The sequence below is a fragment of the Lactuca virosa genome, chromosome 7, assembly GCF_052849685.1.
Source record: "Lactuca virosa cultivar CGN04683 chromosome 7, Lactuca_virosa_CGN04683_v6, whole genome shotgun sequence".
Taxonomy (NCBI): Eukaryota; Viridiplantae; Streptophyta; class Magnoliopsida; order Asterales; family Asteraceae; genus Lactuca; species Lactuca virosa.
Window position 1 is genome coordinate 37,545,706 of NC_136432.1, and position 19,280 is coordinate 37,564,985.

Consider the following 19,280-nt stretch of genomic DNA (forward strand, 5'->3'; position numbering starts at 1 on the left):
CAAGCCCACCCCTTCTTGTTTAATCGATTTCAGGTCCTACATCTAGCGGTGGTGTGTGTCGAGTTGTGTATACTCAGAAAATGTTCAATTTGATTTGGAAATGAATTGTTTTTTTAATAGGCTAAGTGAAATCTAACTATACAATTCCAATAAATTGTTTTTTTACCGATTTTGTCTGCCGATACTTTATTAAACCACTTCTCAGTCTCATCCTAGATTCTCAATCCAACCGCTTCGAACACAAGATTTCCTTGAACACCCAATAAAAGTGTTTTTCCAACTTGCAATAGAAAACAGCAAAACACCTATTGTTTTGCAGCCATACAAAAACGGAAAAACCCTTATTCAAATACTAATTTTTACGCAGCCGTATAAAAACTCCTTATTCAAATCCTCTATTTCTAAGCTTTTAGCCTTTACTTGTTAGGGTTTTACTCATTGTCTGTAAAGCGCCGCCATGCTCCACCACCTCGCCGGGCAATTTCTCCGCAGCTACACCACCACCACAGCCAAAACAACGATCATTACAATTAACATTATTACTACACCCAATCCAATTCGACGACAATAAAGTATCCAAATTACCATCATTCATCAACGTACACGCCATTTCTGTTTCCGATTCTGTCCGTTTGTGTTTTGGATTTTTGGAAAGATGTCGGTTTCATTTCAGCAAATTTCTGCGTTTAAGAGCTATAGTTCATGGGCAAAGGACTCTGTCTTCCAATTTGTACGCCCCAATTCTGCAAATACTAACAATAGGTACGGCTCGAAACCCTTATTCGTTCATTTCTTGCTACTATTACAATCTATACCAACTAAAAGACACAAATGGCTACTCATTCATCGATCCGTTAAAATCGATCAACTAAAGCAAGTAATTATAAGATACACAATCAGCTTATTCATTGATCGGTAAAAAATCGTCAATCAGACTTTCATCTGTAACTATTGTTCTAATATGATCTCTAATTGACAAATTATGATCGAAGTGCATATCAAAATTTGGTTACTACTGATAAATTGATTTGTTGAATGTTGTTAAGGAGTGCAAGATGGACGACCCCATCCGCAGCTATAATTCCCAATTTTCACCTTCCAATGCGCAGTTATGAAGTTAAGAACAGGTATCTATCATTCTATCCTTTTGCACCTGTTGTTAAATCCTTGTAGAACATCTTGAATGTTTAGGACATTGATTTTGTTGTTATGATGTTATCAGGACATCTACAGATGGCATAAGGTCACTCCGGTTGATAACAGCCATTAAAACTCCATATTTACCTGATGGAAGGTTTGATTTGGAGGCTTATGATGCATTGGTGAACATGCAAATCGAAGATGGAGCTGATGGTGTGATTGTTGGTGGAACTACCGGTGAAGGCCAGTTGATGAGTTGGGATGAACACATCATGCTTATTGGCCACACCATCAATTGCTTTGGCACATCAATTAAGGTACTTTTTGTCCTATTGCCATCAGTTTCAGTTCAATGCATGTCAAATACAGTACAACTGTCTTACCTGTGGGCCCACACATTTATGTTAGGTAATTGGAAACACGGGAAGCAATTCAACACGAGAAGCAGTGCATGCAACCGAACAAGGATTCGCGGTCGGAATGCACGCGGCTCTCCACATCAACCCATACTACGGTAAAACCTCGCTCGAAGGAATGGTGGCCCACTTCCAATCCGTCCTCCCAATGGGACCCACGATCATCTACAACGTCCCATCCCGCACCGGGCAAGACATTCCACCGCCAGTCATCCACACCATCGCCGCCAATGCCAACTTCGCTGGAATCAAAGAGTGCGTGGGACACGACCGAGTGAAAACATACACCGGAACCGGAATCACAGTGTGGAGTGGAAACGACGATGAATGCCATGATTCCAAATGGGATTATGGTGCTACTGGAGTTATATCGGTTACTAGCAATTTGGTTCCGGGGTTGATGCGGGAATTGCTTTTGAGAGGTAAGAATCCTTTGCTCAATGAGAAGCTTTTGCCTTTGATTAAATGGTTGTTTTGTGAGCCGAACCCTATTGGGGTTAACACGGCTTTGGCTCAGTTGGGGGTGGTGAGACCTATCTTTCGGTTGCCATATGTTCCCCTTCCATTGGCTAAAAGGGTGGAGTTTGTCAACATAGTCAATGGGATTGGGAGGGAGAATTTTGTAGGGGAGAAAGATGTGAAGGTTCTTGAGGATGATGATTTTATGTTGGTGGGTCGTTATTAGTTTATATAAGTTAATAACACTTTATTTTACCTTAAATCAATATTTTGTGTGTTACATTGTGTTATTAGGTTGAGAATAAAACAGAGTTATTGTTGTTATTGTTATTATCTGTTATTGTTCTCCCATTCTTTCTAATGTCATGAAATTCTAATATAATTTGAAGTAGGTTACATTTTTGGTCCCCAATAGTTTTATTTTGCAATGTTGGTCCTTATTTTTTGTAATATGTTTGGTCTCTGCTTCAAGTAAATGATTTGGATTTTTTTTTTGTTGCAAAAATGGTCATTTTACTTGGAAAATTTACTAAAAATGTCTTATGAAAATTGCAATCTTTTGACATTTGTTTGAATGAAAACCATCTATGGGAATGAGTTGCCATGTGCTATCGTTACTAAGAATTGTTGAAGTTTAGGTTAATTTTCACTTGGGCAATGATACTTCTCTTTAACTTAAGCCTTGTGCAAAAAATGACAGTGACTCAAGTACAAGGGTTGAAATGGACAAAACTTAAAGGCAAAAAAAGACCAAGGTGAAATGGGTCATAAAAGAAACTAATATTAGAAGCCTAATGTAATTTAAAGCAATAAAAAAGTGTATACCTAAAAGTTGAAATTACATTATGATCAAAAATCATGAGTGAGTGGTTGGGGGTGATGCCTGTTTTTGTTTGTGTTTGAAAAAAGTATCAACCCAATCCTTGTCCTCTTTGATTGCCTTTTCCCATCGTTGTTTGAATACATCCAGCTCTAATGTCGATTGCCTCCTTATCTGAACCCATCCATCCATCCATTATATAATTTACTTTTCATAAAACAAATTTCACAATATTCATAACTTAACGAAAAAGAATGATATAATTGGCTTACCTCAGTACGCATATCAAAACCATGGTGCTTCTGAAGGATACAAAACAAATGCAAACATATAACTACATAAGCATAATAATTAATAACAAAGTTCCCACAAATTTTAAATCAAACTAGAGGAGGTGTCAACTGTCAAGTGGATTCAGGGTTGCTTGAATCTATTTAATAATTTAAAATAAAGAGTTAGGAAGAATACCTTTGCCAAATTAACATCATTGGAACCCTGTAACAAGAATTTTATCTTTTAAGATTAACCAGTTTTAAATTATTTTAACCAGTAAATTTGAATGATAAATTAATAGAAACCTTTTTAGCAGCAGGCCCGCCTAATGTGGGTATTCCCTGATGCAAAATATATTCACTATCAACAACTCCAACATTTTTCAACCCCTGAAATATGCAAAATCGTAAAAACATTTCCTATTAAAATATCTAATTATAAAACATTTGCCTTTATTTTTAATCAACTTACTTGTGCACAATACCCAAGTTTCATATCCATTCCCCATCCATGAACCAGGTCATTCTGAAGGTACATTAACTGAATTAGAGTCCATATTTGGCATTTGTGTATCAAATATTAATTAATTATTTTTTTTTAGAAAAAATATATATATGCAACATTTTTTTACCTGTATAAGATGCCAAGCACAATGCCATGCAGTTCTGGAAAACACTGGAGCCATTCCTTCAACAAATCTGTAAATTATATTTTTAAGACATGCAGTTTATGAATTGCTTGTAATTTTGTATGTTCACTTTTACTTACCCAGTACATGGTGGGCCCTCACTATCACTTGTACATTTCACACTACCTTTAGGATCTATAACCCTTCTGTATGTATGTAAACAAATATACATATGGACATTAGCAATAAAAAAAAATACAAATGAATTGAAGATATTACCATTAGGACAAACAGGTTGTGGAAAAGACATGAATGCCCTTCTCATCCTATATGAATTGAGTCAATAGCCAATTGATTCATTCACCTGTGGAATATATGCCTTCTTTTCCGTAATGTGATCCTATGATGTATATCTGATGATTTTGGATCTAAAGCTGGTTGAGATATCTCCAGTCCTGCTGCTTTAACAATATCCAAGTATCTGCAAATATAATATAAATAATTGGAAATTAATACAAAGTATTGGAAAAGGAAAAAAAAAGAAGATAGATAAAGATGTAAAAGGTAGGTGCCTTCTGGGGTTAAAATGTTGCACTCCAAGATCTTCATCCCATAGAAATACATAATCATAAACAGAAACAGCAGCTGGATGCAGAAACCTTTTTGCAAACCACCTGAAATTGTAAGAATCATTAAATTTACCTCAAAACATGTCATCATGTCAATTGAAGCTTACCATTTTGTTTGGTTCACAGCTACAATATGAACAGCTTTCTTACTCCACTTGAGATCCCACCATCCATCCATATGCCCATCATAATGGAACAAAACAATTGTAAAATTCTCATGAAGAAACTGAAAACATTAATACATGTAACAAATATCAAAGATATATATATATATATATATATATATATATATATATATATATATATATATATATATCGAGTTGTGAATATGAAGACACTATTTATTTTATACCTTTCGAACAACTGTATTAACATTATGCTTCATTTTCAATCCCACTGGCATTGCCAACAAGTTATGAGGAATGGAAACATTAGCCTGACATGCATAACAAAAAAAGGTAAATCAATTAACAACAAATAAAATAAGTTTAGAATGTGATAAAATTAATCACAATCACCTTTAATTTAGAACTACTTGATGCCCATATGCGCTTTAATTCCAAGTCAGATTTAGGTTCAATAATGCCATAAGGTAGACCCTTTAATCCCGTGAAAGCTAACTAATAATAAAAAAAGTAAGGAAGCACATTAGTTTCATGATATATATGATAATATGAACCCTAAACTTTAACAAACAGATAGATATGTATATGTATATGTATATGTATACACACAGACATAGAGCAATTCCATACCTTTGTCTGTGAAAGCTGAAACTTTGTAGTTCTGTATGCAATATACAATAATATTGAACAAACAAATACCATGAACGTTTTGTTCTTGGATCGACAAAGTCCCTGAATTTATATGATTAGAATCCATTTAATAATCTCAATAATGTAGATGAACAAAATATGTGGAAGGAAAAAAATTGGAGACACATAAACTTAAACTTACCAATTCATTTTGTTTTTTCCTTAAAAGATTCCTCCATGATCTAAATTTCCTCATAGACGACTCTTTTTCATGTATCCCTTTTCATGCCAAACTGCAGCAAACAAAATTAAAGCAGCTACTAATCTCATATGAAGCTAATAAATGCCATCAACCATATCTTCTTAGTATTATCTTGATATAGTTTATTATATGTTTAAATAAAAAACAGGAAAATGCAAACTTGCCAAACAAGTACAGTGATAATCAATGAAATTGGTATGAAAAAATTGAAGCAGAAGTAGTTGCAATGCTCACGTTGTTTGCCCTATATATCAATAAAAGGTATCCAAGTAATCTCCTGCCAATTTCTCTACTAGCCTCTCTTAAATATATTTAAATGTGGAAAAAATCATTGAACACACACCAAAACAGGCAAACGTAAACTTGCCAAACAAGTATAGTAGTAATAACTGATAATCAATGAAATTCGTATGAGAATTTAAAGCAAAATAAGCGACAATGTTCACGTTGTTTATCGTATAATCAATAGATCTTAATTATGCTACAATTCGATACAAATAAACGATCGCACCCTATTAATCATAAACTGAAAGGACACCGGAAGAAACACCGACCTCTGAGATTTGCAGACGAATCTGTATGTAAAATTTCAGAATTTTCAGAAGCTGCGTTAAAGCAATCAGCCGAGAAACAACTCACCGGTTATTAGAATGCGAGTTTCCGGCCAGTGACTGTGAATGTTACGCGAAATTAGCTGCGTTTATTACTTTGAATGTGCGTTTACACATTCAGAGCGATCGAAATCGCCAAGAAATGTATTTGCATGTGTTATTTGGTTCTATTCTCCCTCTTCCTTTTTTGCATTTGTGTTTTTAAAGCTAAAAATGATGTATTAATAATAATAATAATAATAATAATAATAATATTATTATTATTTTTTTATATCGTACTTTCATTTTCTTTTATTACAACATTTAGAAGTTGTCAATATATAAAAAGTACACCAGTAAAAATATCCAATAAATGTAGGCTAAATCAAGGTTGTCAAGATCGGGATCCTACGTAGGATCGTTTTTGGGATCGTTTTTGGGTTTTCAAGATCGGGATCGGGATCCTAAGATCTCACAAAATAAAATATAATTTTAATTTATAATTTTTAATCATGAAAAAAGTAGTTCAAACATTCAATTTTTCGTTCAAAAGTTATAAAAAATTCAAAATATTAGTCATAAGTCGCAACACAAAATGATAAATGTTAAATTGGTAAAGGGTAAAAGACATAAAGTGGTAAAAAAAAAATTAAGGGAGGTAGGATCGGATCGGATCTCGATCCTACGATCCTACTTACGATCTTACGATCCTACCTGCGATCCTACCCCAAATACGATCTTTTTACGATCCGGATCGTTTTTCATACCGAGGATCGTACGATCCTACGATCAGGATCGCGATTTTGACAACCATGGGCTAAGCACAAGTCTTACATTAATGATTATTTGTTAAAGATTTTTTTGACTGTTGAATACATAATATAGCTTCGTTTACAAAAATAAAAAATGGTACACATTTAGCGAAATAATGATACCTTTACGTGTATTATCTAAATTTATGTTTAATAATATATCATTTTTTGTACTAAATTCGAAAATATTTTTATTTAACCATATTTGTTTTTTCTAAAGACTACAAGCTTATTTTATTTAGAGAAAATGCTAAATCTAATAAGTTGTTGGAAAATTGTCTAAAATTTTACTTGTTATAAAAAAACACATTTCATAGGGCTACTGTGTAAAATACAAAGTTCAAAAACTGCTTCATATTTAGTTAAGCACAAAAAGTCGATCACATCCCTAATTTTCACCCTTCCATATTCAATGTGCACTAAATATATGCTTTCATTCCTTCTATTTCGTATAGAAGAACTTGAGAATGGCTCAAAAAAAAAAGTGCCTAGTAAAGTTTTCTTCTTCCAACATGACATCAAGTTTCTTTTTGACCGAAAACAAGGAATCATGTATTTCGTTTTATTTTTATTTTTTATAACAAAATAACAAATATACAAACTTTCTCTCTATTCTATACCTAAACTGCACATTTCATCCGATGCTAGACTAGAACTCCAAACCTCTCTTTGAGAGTAACATTTCCATTAAATAAACAATACATGATACCGTTAGGCTACAAGTATTTCGATGGTGTTAAAGAATAATTTATTTGTATATTAATACTTATAGTTCACGGTCCTTTTTGTAATATGTCGAACTACATATATTGTTAGCAATGCACTATAACCTCTGCGGAGATTTCCATATTCCAACATGGTATCAAGCAGTTAAGGTTGCATATGATTTTTTTTTCCGGCAACCCTAGTGTAACATCCCAAAGTCAATGTAAAATTTTCATTTTTCAATTAAAGTAAAATCATTGTTTCAACCAAAACCCAAGTCATAAAAACCAAGTATCATAAAATCTCCAAACATGTCACCGAAGGGTGTGTACGATCACACATTCGTCTTGCCCCGATCATCTGAAGTACCTGAAATATAACACTTAAACTGTAAGCCAAAGCTTAGTGTGTTCTCCCCAAAGTATCATACACAACCAAACAGATAACAACATGCGTATATGAGCCTTCAGCATGACGGAACCGCCTCACAGGGCCTACAACCTATCGCACCGCTATCCAGGCCTTCAACCTGATTGGACCGCCTTGCAGGGTCTACAGTTTATCCGGGCCGCCCCGAGTATTTTGGCCTTCAGCAGAAAGCATGACTGCCTCAACCCAACAATAACAATAACATGTCGACATATACAGTAACATTCAATAGCCAACAAATATAGGTAATCATACAGATCTACCAGTCTATCATATATCCAGTAAACACAGGTAATCATACAGATCTACCATTCTAACATATGACCAGCATAACATCATCCAATATACCAGGATACATAATCCAGTGGGCCAGCATTGGTGCCTTCGACCCACAAGTATAGTGAGGAAAACGCACCTCACAGTCTAAATATAGCTGAACAGATCACTACTCCAAGTGTTGTCTCTATTGGTCACCTATATAATAAATAGTGACCTGAACTCAAACTACTACTCAAATTACCCAAAATGCCCCTGGTTAAAGGTCAAAAGTCAAAAAGTCAAAGGGGGTCAACACAGACTGAGTACGCCTTGCGTACTCAGTCACTACGCTCAACGTAGTAGATCATTTCCTGGTTACGGGGCTCCAGCCAGGTACGCCCAATGTACTCGACCAATTCCATTTTCCTCCATTAAGTGCTTATTACATTAACATCTCACATCCAAAGCTCAGATCTAGTCCCAAATACCATTCTAAGTCATAAAGTTTCCAACTTTATGAATTTCCATGGCTAGAAGGAGTCCAAAAACCAAAACCCTAACTTAATACACAAACCAAAGCATCATAACTCTTTCATGGAGGGAAGAAAGGGACCAATATCACATTTTATGGTTCCTAGCACTCATAAACATCTGAAAGGACAACTCTTATGGTTTAGAGTAAGCCATACTCATGAATACCAAGACTATGGGACCAAAATACTTAAAAACTTAAGATCTAGCAAGATCTAAGGAAACATTCATCAAGCTCATAACTTTATACCTTCTGGAGGTTACTTGCAAAGAGAACAACTCAGATCTACAAGGCTTGAAGCTTTCTAAAAGCACTCCAAAGATCTTATTCCTTCAAGGATGGACACCAAACACACAAATGGCGTAAAAACTCACAAATAAACACTAGGGTTTGCAATGGATCGATTTGGGAGGATGGAAGTTGGAGGTGGAAAGGGTTTTGAGGGTTAAGGTTGCTTAAATAGTTCTCAAACCCTAAAAATTAGGGTTTGCACACGTGCCAAGTATGCCCAACATACCCATGAGTATGCCTAACATACTCACATACACTCGCGACCCTTTTTTCATGAGCTACCCCATGCGTACGCCCCAACATACCTGATGTTTGGGTGCTACACCTAGTCGTATCTCTGCATCCACTGACAGAAGCCCTCAACGAAGACTTCTGGCTCGTCACTGCTATCATCACCAATCACTACTTCCGCCATCACAACCTCAATTCATTCTCCTTTGCTCTTACTCTCGTCGGCCTTCGTTGTTGCCCACAACTTCTTCTCTTCCGTTGCTACTCGACTATTTCTATTGCCATCACGGTTTGTTCACCGACTAATGGAGTCTAGTGCTACAATCCTTATACCCGCGATAAGCTCTTTTGATTATATTCTGATTTTTATTTTTACTTAGTTTTTTATTTTCTCCGTGATGTCTACACTAGCCATTGATACCACAACCATACCTTCATATCACATTAATTGGTTTAGGCTTTAACCAATGTGTAGTTTCAGTTTAATTTCAAACTTACTGTTTCTAAGTACAAACCATGTCGAAGCATTTTTCTTAACATGTGCAACGGTAAAAAGTTACTAGGTCATATTATTTTGGCAAGTCAAAACCCTATGATGATGATAAGGATTGTGAGTCTATCTACTCTAGAGTGAAATCTTTGTTCTACTCTGCTTGTGATCCAAACTTGCTACAAATGATTTCAAGTGATAATTATATTGCCAAAGACTCATGGGAAAAATTAGAAGAATTTTTCCCCAACAATAAAATCTATCGCACACCCCAACTTCAATATCGGTTGTGCAACACTAAGAAAAGAGCATTTATCAACTACTAAATGTTAGGATGACAACAAAACAAGTTAAAACTTCAGAAAAATGTCAAACAAACTTTGGTGAAACTTGTAGAATAAAACTTCTGAAAACTTAAATAAAAAATGAACACAATATTTAATGTGGTTCAGTCAAGGTGACCTACACCCACGAGAGAGAGAGAGAGAGAGAGAGAGAGAGAGAGAGAGAGAGAGAGAGAGAGAGAGAGAGAGAGAGAGAGAGAGAGAGAGGTTCATGAACTGTTACAAACAATCAATGTTGTATCTCACTTTTAGCTCTTACTGAAAACTAGCAACAAACAATAATGGGGATATGAACCTATTTATAGGGGAGCATGGGAGACCCTAATTCTGATGGGTCAGGCTCATCCATAATTAGCCCATAAAGGGATGCCCTATTTTCCAACCAATCACGGAATGCCATGCGAGCACTTCCAGAACCTTCAACGCCATGAGCATCGTCATGTACATCATCCATGAGCATCATAATGAACCTTACACCTAAGTGGCGCATCAAGAGCCATGATGACGCACCATGAACCTTTGTGGTGCATCATGTTCCATGATGTCACATCCTCGCTTCTTGATCATCAACAATTCCTCAATAATTTCAGAACACGTCAATGCATACAAGGGAGACACACCTAACACTAAAGTGGCGCACATTAATCATAGGTGGCAAACCTTGTGTAATAATGGCGCATCATGATGCATGACACATCATTGATGGTCCATTCTTCTACCTGATGCTCCACTCCAACTCAAGTGGTCCATGTTGATTCTTGATGCTCCATGTACCTCCAAGTATTTCATGTTGATTCTTGATGGTCCATCCGTCCATGTACATCCAAGTGCTCCATGTTTGGACAAGACTTCAAACCCCAACACTAAATTCCATCATGCACTCAAGAACATTGCATATGATCTTGCAGATGTAGAATCTACAATCAACGTAGTCTAACTTGTTATGAAACTACTTCGTAACTTGCATGTTTACTATCATAATATTGTGGACGTAGTTAACAACATCAAGCCGTTTCTGTATTTTCTGGAAACAAAGAACATGTTATCACAAAATTCAGCACTTTAATCCATCAAGGATCAACCCGGAAAAATAGAAATATAGATAGAATATAAATTAAAATAATGGTCGGGTACCGTATAATGTACAATGTTCATACCTTTTATGTTCTTGACCTGATTTGAGGGATAGCAGAAGATGCATCGGGCAAAAGAGTCTTGACTTTCACTCGTATACGATTTGGACGAGTGGAATAGGTATCAAAGTATTCATTATTAATTTGATCTGCTTTATTTAATTATTTTTGATAAATTCATAATTTTTGCAAAATAAACCCAAAAACATTTCAAGTCTTTACTAATTGATAGTGATCATCAATTATCTTTTAGTTCCATTTGAATTTTAAATGTTGAGCGGTGCCCACAAAAAAATGAAACCATTCTTATAAAGGACATCTCTTGAAACTTTCAAGAGACTAAAATAGCCTCACAAATTTATTACCCCAACACGTGTAAGCACAATATGTTCTTGTTTTCCCTTCCACATCACATAACTACGTTTTTTCCCATAAAGAAAGAAAATTACACTTTTGGTAAGATAAATTAACAACAAAATCTTTTGTGTAATAAATCAACAATAATTAGCCAATGGCATGATTGTTAAGGGTCCTAGGAAGTAGGAAACATGCTCCATTGTATCCTCATTGCTAAAAGAACCATCTACACATCTTTATTACTATTAATTAATTAATAATTACACAAAAGATTACAAATATATAAATAATATGCCTATTTTGTGGCAAGAGGTCGATTAGTGATTATAAATGGGCTTCCTTCCTTCGATTATCTACATGCTGACTTCAAATTTTGCAGCCAAGATCCGAAAGAAGATATATTTTAAAACGAGTGAGACAAAATTGTGGGGTGCTTCAAAGTTGAAAGGGATATCATGATTTTTGAAGAATAATGTTTAGTTCTTGAGCACATCTTGCTACCAAACCGCCTCGCCTAAAAAATAAAAAGTTTTAGATGTCATTTGGTTTGAATGAACTGTCTGAATACGAGTAAATGACTAATTTATCCTTTTAAGCAGTGTTGTAAAATCATAATTCATAAGTGACTATCTTTTTCGTATGATTTTGTTGTAACCATATAAAAAACATGCTTACTTTATAATAGAGGGGAGACATTTGTGAATCTTCTGGAGCTGTATATGGCATTGATTGCAGGATTCAAGTCTGTCATTGAGTTTTTGCACATTATAAGTTGGTATTATAATTCTTGTGGGCAATTAAAAGATATATAAAGAAAATATAAAAAAGATAAATTTACACGAATGGGAATCAAAAAGACCGACCTTTTTTCTGCATGAAGATCAACACCAACAGCTGGAGGCGCTGAAATTGTTGAGCTGACTACAGGCCCAAAGACAGCCACGAGCTTTAATAAAAGTTGTAATGATACACTTATATGCCTGCATAATAATTTTCAATTCCCACACCACAAATATATTATCCACACTTTGTTTAGATAAAATAGCAACACACTTTCATGTTTTTTTGTTTATTATAGCATCCTACTTTCATGTCTTTCTATTACAACATTGTAATTTCATTTTTTTTTCTTATTAAGACATTGTAATTTGAATATATACTCATTTATAGTATTGCACTTCCATTTTTTTAGAACAGATATCATTTTTGGTCCCTGGATATAGATGATTTTTGCAGTTTGGTCCTTGTTTGAGGTTTTTGTAACATGTTTGGTCCTTGTTCCAAGAAAATGACAGCATTTTTGTGACTAAAACTGCAAAGATCAGCCATACTTAAGGACCAAAAAATAGTCATTATACCAAGAATCTCAAATGAGGACCAAAAGTGCAAGAGAAAAACTTTTGGGACGATAAATTCAAAAATCAGCTTTTTTAGTAAATTTCATTTTTGATCCCTAAGTATAGCTGATTTTTTCAATTTTGATCCCAGGAAGTTTTCTCTTGCAATTCTAGTCCTAATTTGAGGTTCTTGTGATGTTTTTGGTCCCTGTCCAAGTAAAATGACTATTTTTGGTCCATGAGTATAGATGTTATCTGCAAATTTGGTCCCAAAACTATAGTAATTTTACTTTGAACAGGGACCAAAAACATCACAAAAACCTCAAATAAGGACCAAAATTGCAAGCGAAAACTTTGAGGACCATGTTTGAAAAAATCAGCTATACTTAGGGACCAAAAATGTAATTTACTCCTTTTATTATTATTATTAGGACATTATTCTTTGAATAATCAACCCAATTATAGCAATAAAAAATGCTTTGTATTTACATGACATTGATAAAAATAAGTAGATTTTTAAAAGTAGAATGCTATAATAATATAGTTATGAATAATTACCGCTCTGTGTTACTGTCCAGTAAATCCAAAAGCACAGGTAGCAAGCAAGAAAAGAGATCTAATGTGAGAGAATCCATTCTTTCCATAAGAACATTCACCACATCTGCTTGAACCTGAAACAAAAACAATCAATTTTTACAAAATTCAAGGTTAGTGGATTTGTTTTAGTAATAAAACATAAACTAAAAACATGCAATAAATACTCACAGCATTATCTGGCAATTTCCTCAAGGCATCTATAGCACCCTTTGTGTCATTGTGCTCCCAAAAGTGTCGTACTACCTGTAATGTAAATGTAAGTCCATGAGAATTGACAAGTAAATTCATTTTAAGCAATCCAAACCCTTTAAACATCATTATATGGATTATTCTGAAAAAGTCAACAAAAGAAACATAATATTGCAATTAAGTGATAGGATGTTGAAGCTTACCTGGAGCTTTGTGAGGCGGGACCGCAGACTACTCAAAAACACATCATGATTCGTCATCAAATCTTCTGCCACATCATCATCTTTCTTAGACACCAAACCTCTCCCTGTAGTCTGTGGGCCATTATCATCCTGCCACTTTCCAAAATTAGAAACAAACTTTCTCTTACATTATTATATCATAACCAAAGAAGAATCTTATTCTTACCATCAATGGAGAAGATTTAGCTTTTTGAGGTATCATTCTGTTGATAGTATCATGCCTTGGGGACACCAATACAGATGAGATTCTACTAGTTCTTTCAGGCATCACACGAGAGGAAGCAGTAGATCTCCTTGCAACCACCATTGGAGATGGAGATGGAGATGGAGATGTTCTAACTTTTTCAGGCATTAAACGCCGAGAACTTATAGATCTTGGGATGGGTGAGGCTTTACCTTTTTCAGGTAACATACTAGGGGCAGTTCTTGGTCTTTGAACATGTGTATCCTCAGATCTTATGTTTGGGCGTGAATCATGTTTTTGTACCCTTGTGGGTGATTTAGTAGCCTCATTTGATGCACTCGAAACCACATCAGGTATCTTTTCAGGCCTGATAAAGGTTTCAGCTTCAGGTGCCTTTAGGGGTATTTTAGTCACATCGGGCATGATAAAGGTTTCAGCTTCAGGTGCCTTTAGGGGCATCTTAGTCACATCGGGCATGATAAAGGTTTCAGCTTCAGGTGCCCTTAGGGGCATTTTAGTCACACCAGGCATTGTATAGGTTTCAGCTTCAGGTGCCTTTATGGGCATTTTGGTCACATGGGGTATCTTTTCAGGCATGGTGAAGATCACAGCTTCAGGTGTCTTTATGGGCATTTTGGTCACATCGGGTCTTTTTTCGGGGATGGTGAAGGTTTCAGATGCAGAAGCCTTTGTGGGTATTTTAGTCAGATCAGGTCTTTTTTCGGGCACGGTGAAGGCTTCAGCTTCGGGTACCTTTATGGGTATTTTAGTCAAATCAGGTCTTTTTCCGGGCATGGTGAATGTTTTGGGTTCAGGTTCGGGTGTTGGGTTCACTATTGGGGCAGGTGTATCTGTGTTGGTTAATACCCGGGGAGATACATCGGGCAGTTGTGATTCATCAGTGTTCAATTTTTCTCTCTTTTCAAATCTCTCAACCAGGCTGCGAGTCCTTCCATGGACAACCGCCACTGTATAAAGAAAAGAAATGGAGGGTTAAAACGGTAATTTTCACTTGAGCACTGAACACAGATGATAAGATTTGATGGATACCTCCGTTTACATATTTAACAGATTTCAACTCTTTGTTTGAATCCACAGACTCATTGCCTGAAATGAAAGAAAATGAAGCTAATTAAATATTGTTATGTAAAGCAACAATTTATAAAAATATAAAGCAATGTAAATGTAGTAGGTAGTAGTACTTGGAGATGAAGCTTTTCGAAACTCTTTTGTTTTCTCCTCGGAAGAATCTTTAGCAGCATCATCTGATAAAACCCTTCTTTGAAAGTTTGAAACTTTAGCAGCATCTGGATCTGATCCAGATTTTAAACCAGATTCAACTGTTATTGATAGCCCTTCAATATCTAATTTAGTAGTTGATGGTTTTCGCCTATGAGATGGCTTAAGTGATGCAGCAGTGTTATCCTGTTCATTGATGAAGGGCTTACTGGTAATTTTGGTTGCTGCAGGAGGGAGTGTAGGGTTAGGGGTAACCAAATTATGAATTTCTTTGGGATTTTGTAAGTTGACAACTTTTGAAGAAACAGGAGTCATGCCTGCAGCTTGACATGAAACAGCAGATTATAGTAAGTAATCATCAACTGTCTAGTATTTATTGTTAATGAAAAAAGAAGACATAATTTTGTTCCTATGAAACCATACTACTTTACTTCCAAAATCAGATGAAAAGATGCAAAATTCCGTTTCTTGACAAAACTTTGTTGTCAGAATTACCTATTTGCCCCCAATCATCATTACAACTTATTGATTTCATTGACTTCTTCTGTACACAAGATTCCAAAATTTTCTTTACTTTAAAAATCCCATAAAAATGAAAATTTTCCTTTCTTTAAAAAGTTTTGAAGTTAGAGTTACCTATTTGCCCCCTATCATCATTACAACCTACTGATTTTAAAAAACTTCTGTACACAAGCTTCCAAAATTTTCACATTGCCAAAGGGCATTCAGGTCATTTAACTAATCAAGGTCATGATGAAAAAAGATAAATAACAACTTACTGTCCACATATATGTTCTTTATATCCTTTGTGTCATCATCTGAGGACATGGTGGATCTTCTAGGACTCCCTAATCTCTCTGTTAAATCTTGCTGGAGTTTAAATTTATGTGGCATACGAGTATTTTCCTCACCTAAAATACTTGGCCCATTCTGTTCAATAAGCTTCACCCACCAAAACACACTTAAATAATCAGGTTTTCCATTTATCCCAAAAAAAAATCATACATTTTAACCAATAATACTTGATTATTAAAAAAAATGTAAAAGCAATATAAAATTTAAATCACAGAATAATTACCGAAGTATCAGCCACCCAAACTGCAACAGAGTTTTGATAATATGAGCATCCTACAAGCTTCCCATCATCAATGCAGAGGTCGCCCAATGTTGACCATCCCATATCAAGAGAATCATGACAAATAATCGGCTCCCATGAATACACCTGAAATTTAATAACATATATAGATGATAAGGTGAATTAAATCTATTTACAAAAAGAAAAAGATTTAATTTAATGTAAAAAAGTTAAAACCTTTAAACTGCTGTCTAACCCACAAAAGAGAGTTCTTCCATCTGGGTGAAAGGTTATTGATCTTACACCTGTAGCCTGGACAATTACAAAAGAGATGTTGCTTGAATAAAATATATATCCAGAATACTAAGATTAAGAAAAAAATGGGATTTTTTTTTTTTCTAGAAAAATGGTACCTCTGGTCGAGTTGTTCCAATTAATTCAAAGGTCTCCAAGTCCCAAAATTTTACAGTTTTGTCTGATGAACCTGTTGCTAGAAGAAACTCAAGAGGATGAAAATCCATTGACTTAATGTGCCCTTCATGAAACTTAAACTCATGTAAAAGCTTTCCAGCTGTTAAGTCCCATATCTGTCACACAAGTTAAAACTTAACCACAATGATGAGTCATTAATTCTTGATGTGCTGACATGGCAAAAAAAGATTGTACCTTTATAACATTATCAAGTCCCCCAGACACCACCCAGCGACCATCAGGACTAAATCTAATAGTACTAACAGCTCGCCTGTGTCCTTTATATGTGTGAATGCACCCTTTCTTTCTAATATCCCATATCTTCAAATTAGTGTCCATGGAACCCGATGCAAAAAACTCACCAAATGGATGAAACTCAACAGCAGTGCAATAGGATCTGTGTCCATTAAGTGTACGAACCACTGCATTTGAGTTAGGAATCAAGCAGAAATTCAGATTTTTATATAACCGATTGCAATTAATGATATTAGTTTTCACATAAGTTATAAACGAATTAGTTATCTTACCTTTTGTCTCTTCCAGATCCCAAAGTTTTATCACGCCTGAAGAAGCTCCAGCAGCCACTAAGACTTCTGTTGAATCAAAAGCTACAGATTCAATAGGGCTTGTATGACCACTTAGACTCTGCATCACATACCATGAAGGAATTAGGTTGCTATAGGGAAACCATATGTAAAATTTGTTTGTAGGTTCTGACTGTTGTATAATACCCAAAGTAAGCCATGAAAATGAAACTAGTAAGGTTGTATATTCGTGATAATCACACAGTTAATTTACTGACCGTTATAGCAGTGGGTTTCCCAATTGACCAAAGATTTACTTTTTCATCATCACCACCTGTAATGAAGTTTCTACGTGTCTTCTTCCCGATTTTCAAACAGTTCACATTTGCCGAATGAGCCACAAATTCCTCTATGTTTAGTTTGGTTAAAGAAATTGGAAAGACTGAGTATAATGAACAAACTTTAAGCCATCATTGAACATATCCATTCATATTTAAGCCAATCCTTGATTAGCGAAACAAAATTAGCACACATCAATTAAATTAAACTTGCAGTTCCACCAAAAATAGCAGGTTCTAAGTATTTCCCTTGCATCAGGACATAACTCTGTACAATTAGTCCTAAATGGTCACACCTGTAGCCAGAATCTATCTTTTTATACGCAAACAAAGCTTACACCTGAAGAAATCAAATACTATTGCAATCAATTTTGAATTTGTATTTAGCCCCAATCTTCTCAAAACTTATTGACTGACAATTCAACACAGAAAAGTATAAAAAAAATTATCTATCTTTAGTATGATATAAAAAACTACTAGAATCCAAAAAAATTAGGAAAAGAAGAAGATAGCCATGAAACAACCAAATTGAGCTATCAGGCTTCAGTTCAGCTGGAGATTTATTTGTTGAACTAAAAGGAAGCAACAGAAGGAGGAGAGAGAAAAAGGCTAAACCATCCCTACTACTACTTCTCTAGACAAGATTTGACCATAGAACAAACACCCAAAAGAAGCTTCAGTCAAAATATAATCTCAAATTCGCAATAAAAGGCAAAAAAGGATACGTAATTTATATCCTCGTTTCGCCATCTGAAGTTAGACTCGATCGAAAAAGAGCTTTTCCGGTGTCGGTGACCAGCTGATGTTGCTGACGTTTGAAGCAATCAATAAAATAAATACGATTGAAGACGAAGACCATGGAGGTACATACATACACTAAATGTCCGTATATGCATACAGATTTGCAGAATTCTTCGTATAATCTACAATCAATCACTGTGAAATTATGAATCAGAGAACTCGTGTACAAAATTTCACGGGAGAAAAAGATTGAATTGTTGCTGTTTGGAGAGCTGAGCCGCGTTTTGTTTGTTACATGACGTGCTCACTGTGTGTGGTGTGTGTGAGAGAGAAAGTCTTTAAAGAGAGTCTTTCACACTATGATTGTCCATCAAGGGTAATTTAGTTGTGCTTAGACGAAATTGCCCCTGGAGCTGTTATATCTTGTTTGAATTCTTGAGGTGTGAAATTACGGAAAAGGACAGGGGAACATGTGACCTTGTCTTGCAGGGATTTTTCCTTGGCCAAGAGAATCTTTGTTAAGAAGAAATATAATTTCAACTTATTTTTAAATTATATTTTAGAAAATAATAATAATAATAATAATAATGATGTACGTAAAGCCATTGATTTTTTTTTTTTTTATATAAAATCATTATAAAATACATATAATGATTAAGTATCTCTTTAATTTCTTAAACCCAAAAAACTAGTCAACCAGCAATCAAAAGCTAACAATGTCATTGTCTTGTAGTGCATGTTTTTTTGACCATGTGAATGTTATCTTTTCACAATATGTATAATATGTGT

General features: G+C 35.0%; 3 protein-coding genes across 7 annotated transcripts; 1 reads left to right on the forward strand and 2 right to left on the reverse strand.

Moving 5' to 3' along the window:
• The first annotated feature begins 281 nt into the window (after positions 1-281).
• Positions 282-2,345, forward strand: LOC145124209 (4-hydroxy-tetrahydrodipicolinate synthase, chloroplastic-like). Its single transcript, XM_079059472.1, has 4 exons — positions 282-762; positions 1,047-1,127; positions 1,223-1,457; positions 1,549-2,345. The coding sequence occupies exons 1-4, from the start codon at positions 656-658 to the stop codon at positions 2,239-2,241; spliced, it is 1,116 nt and encodes a 371-aa protein (XP_078915598.1). The 5' UTR covers positions 282-655; the 3' UTR covers positions 2,242-2,345.
• A 451-nt stretch (positions 2,346-2,796) lies between these two features.
• On the reverse strand, positions 2,797-6,150 carry LOC145124208 (uncharacterized). 4 transcript variants are annotated; one of them, XM_079059469.1, is made up of 15 exons: positions 6,022-6,150; positions 5,323-5,413; positions 5,121-5,222; positions 4,884-4,985; positions 4,718-4,801; positions 4,473-4,591; positions 4,309-4,410; positions 4,101-4,217; positions 3,877-3,942; positions 3,740-3,806; positions 3,580-3,633; positions 3,414-3,497; positions 3,304-3,330; positions 3,108-3,137; positions 2,797-3,009 (listed from the first exon to the last, which is right to left on the reverse strand). In XM_079059469.1, the coding sequence occupies exons 2-15, from the start codon at positions 5,374-5,376 to the stop codon at positions 2,872-2,874; spliced, it is 1,146 nt and encodes a 381-aa protein (XP_078915595.1). In that variant the 5' UTR covers positions 5,377-5,413; positions 6,022-6,150; the 3' UTR covers positions 2,797-2,871. The 4 variants fall into 4 exon arrangements, with proteins under 4 accessions (XP_078915595.1, XP_078915597.1, XP_078915596.1 ...); XM_079059471.1 differs by having other exon boundaries at positions 4,473-4,519; positions 5,937-6,150; XM_079059470.1 differs by having other exon boundaries at positions 3,414-3,449; positions 5,937-6,150.
• A 5,513-nt stretch (positions 6,151-11,663) lies between these two features.
• On the reverse strand, positions 11,664-18,830 carry LOC145125617 (katanin p80 WD40 repeat-containing subunit B1 homolog KTN80.1-like). Of its 2 annotated transcripts, none has more exons than XM_079061049.1 (17): positions 18,476-18,830; positions 17,691-17,821; positions 17,416-17,533; positions 17,084-17,310; positions 16,831-17,004; positions 16,655-16,729; positions 16,421-16,564; positions 16,122-16,284; positions 15,306-15,665; positions 15,154-15,210; positions 14,086-15,071; positions 13,881-14,009; positions 13,657-13,731; positions 13,450-13,562; positions 12,418-12,534; positions 12,230-12,298; positions 11,664-12,068 (listed from the first exon to the last, which is right to left on the reverse strand). In XM_079061049.1, exons 1-17 carry the CDS (start codon positions 18,498-18,500, stop codon positions 12,008-12,010), a joined length of 3,024 nt encoding a protein of 1,007 aa, XP_078917175.1. In that variant the 5' UTR covers positions 18,501-18,830; the 3' UTR covers positions 11,664-12,007. The 2 variants fall into 2 exon arrangements, with proteins under 2 accessions (XP_078917175.1, XP_078917176.1); XM_079061050.1 differs by having other exon boundaries at positions 15,306-15,659; positions 18,476-18,829.
• Positions 18,831-19,280: the final 450 nt, after the last annotated feature.

Excerpts from the sequence above, each read along its gene's own strand:
- LOC145124209 (XM_079059472.1), top strand. The coding sequence starts at position 656 with ATGTCGGTTTCATTTCAGCAAATTTCTGCGTTTAAGAGCTATAGTTCA. Across the intron at positions 1,128-1,222 it reads AGTTATGAAGTTAAGAACAG|GACATCTACAGATGGCATAA; the intron begins GTATCTATCATT and ends TGATGTTATCAG. Across the intron at positions 1,458-1,548 it reads GCTTTGGCACATCAATTAAG|GTAATTGGAAACACGGGAAG; the intron begins GTACTTTTTGTC and ends CATTTATGTTAG.
- LOC145124208 (XM_079059469.1), bottom strand. The coding sequence starts at position 5,376 with ATGAGGAAATTTAGATCATGGAGGAATCTTTTAAGGAAAAAACAAAAT. Across the intron at positions 5,223-5,322 it reads GGAAAAAACAAAATGAATTG|GGACTTTGTCGATCCAAGAA; the intron begins GTAAGTTTAAGT and ends ATATAAATTCAG. Across the intron at positions 4,218-4,308 it reads CAACATTTTAACCCCAGAAG|ATACTTGGATATTGTTAAAG; the intron begins GCACCTACCTTT and ends TTATATTTGCAG.
- LOC145125617 (XM_079061049.1), bottom strand. The coding sequence starts at position 18,500 with ATGGCGAAACGAGGATATAAATTAC. Across the intron at positions 16,730-16,830 it reads TTGGAACAACTCGACCAGAG|GCTACAGGTGTAAGATCAAT; the intron begins GTACCATTTTTC and ends GTAATTGTCCAG. Across the intron at positions 15,211-15,305 it reads TCGAAAAGCTTCATCTCCAA|GCAATGAGTCTGTGGATTCA; the intron begins GTACTACTACCT and ends CTTTCATTTCAG.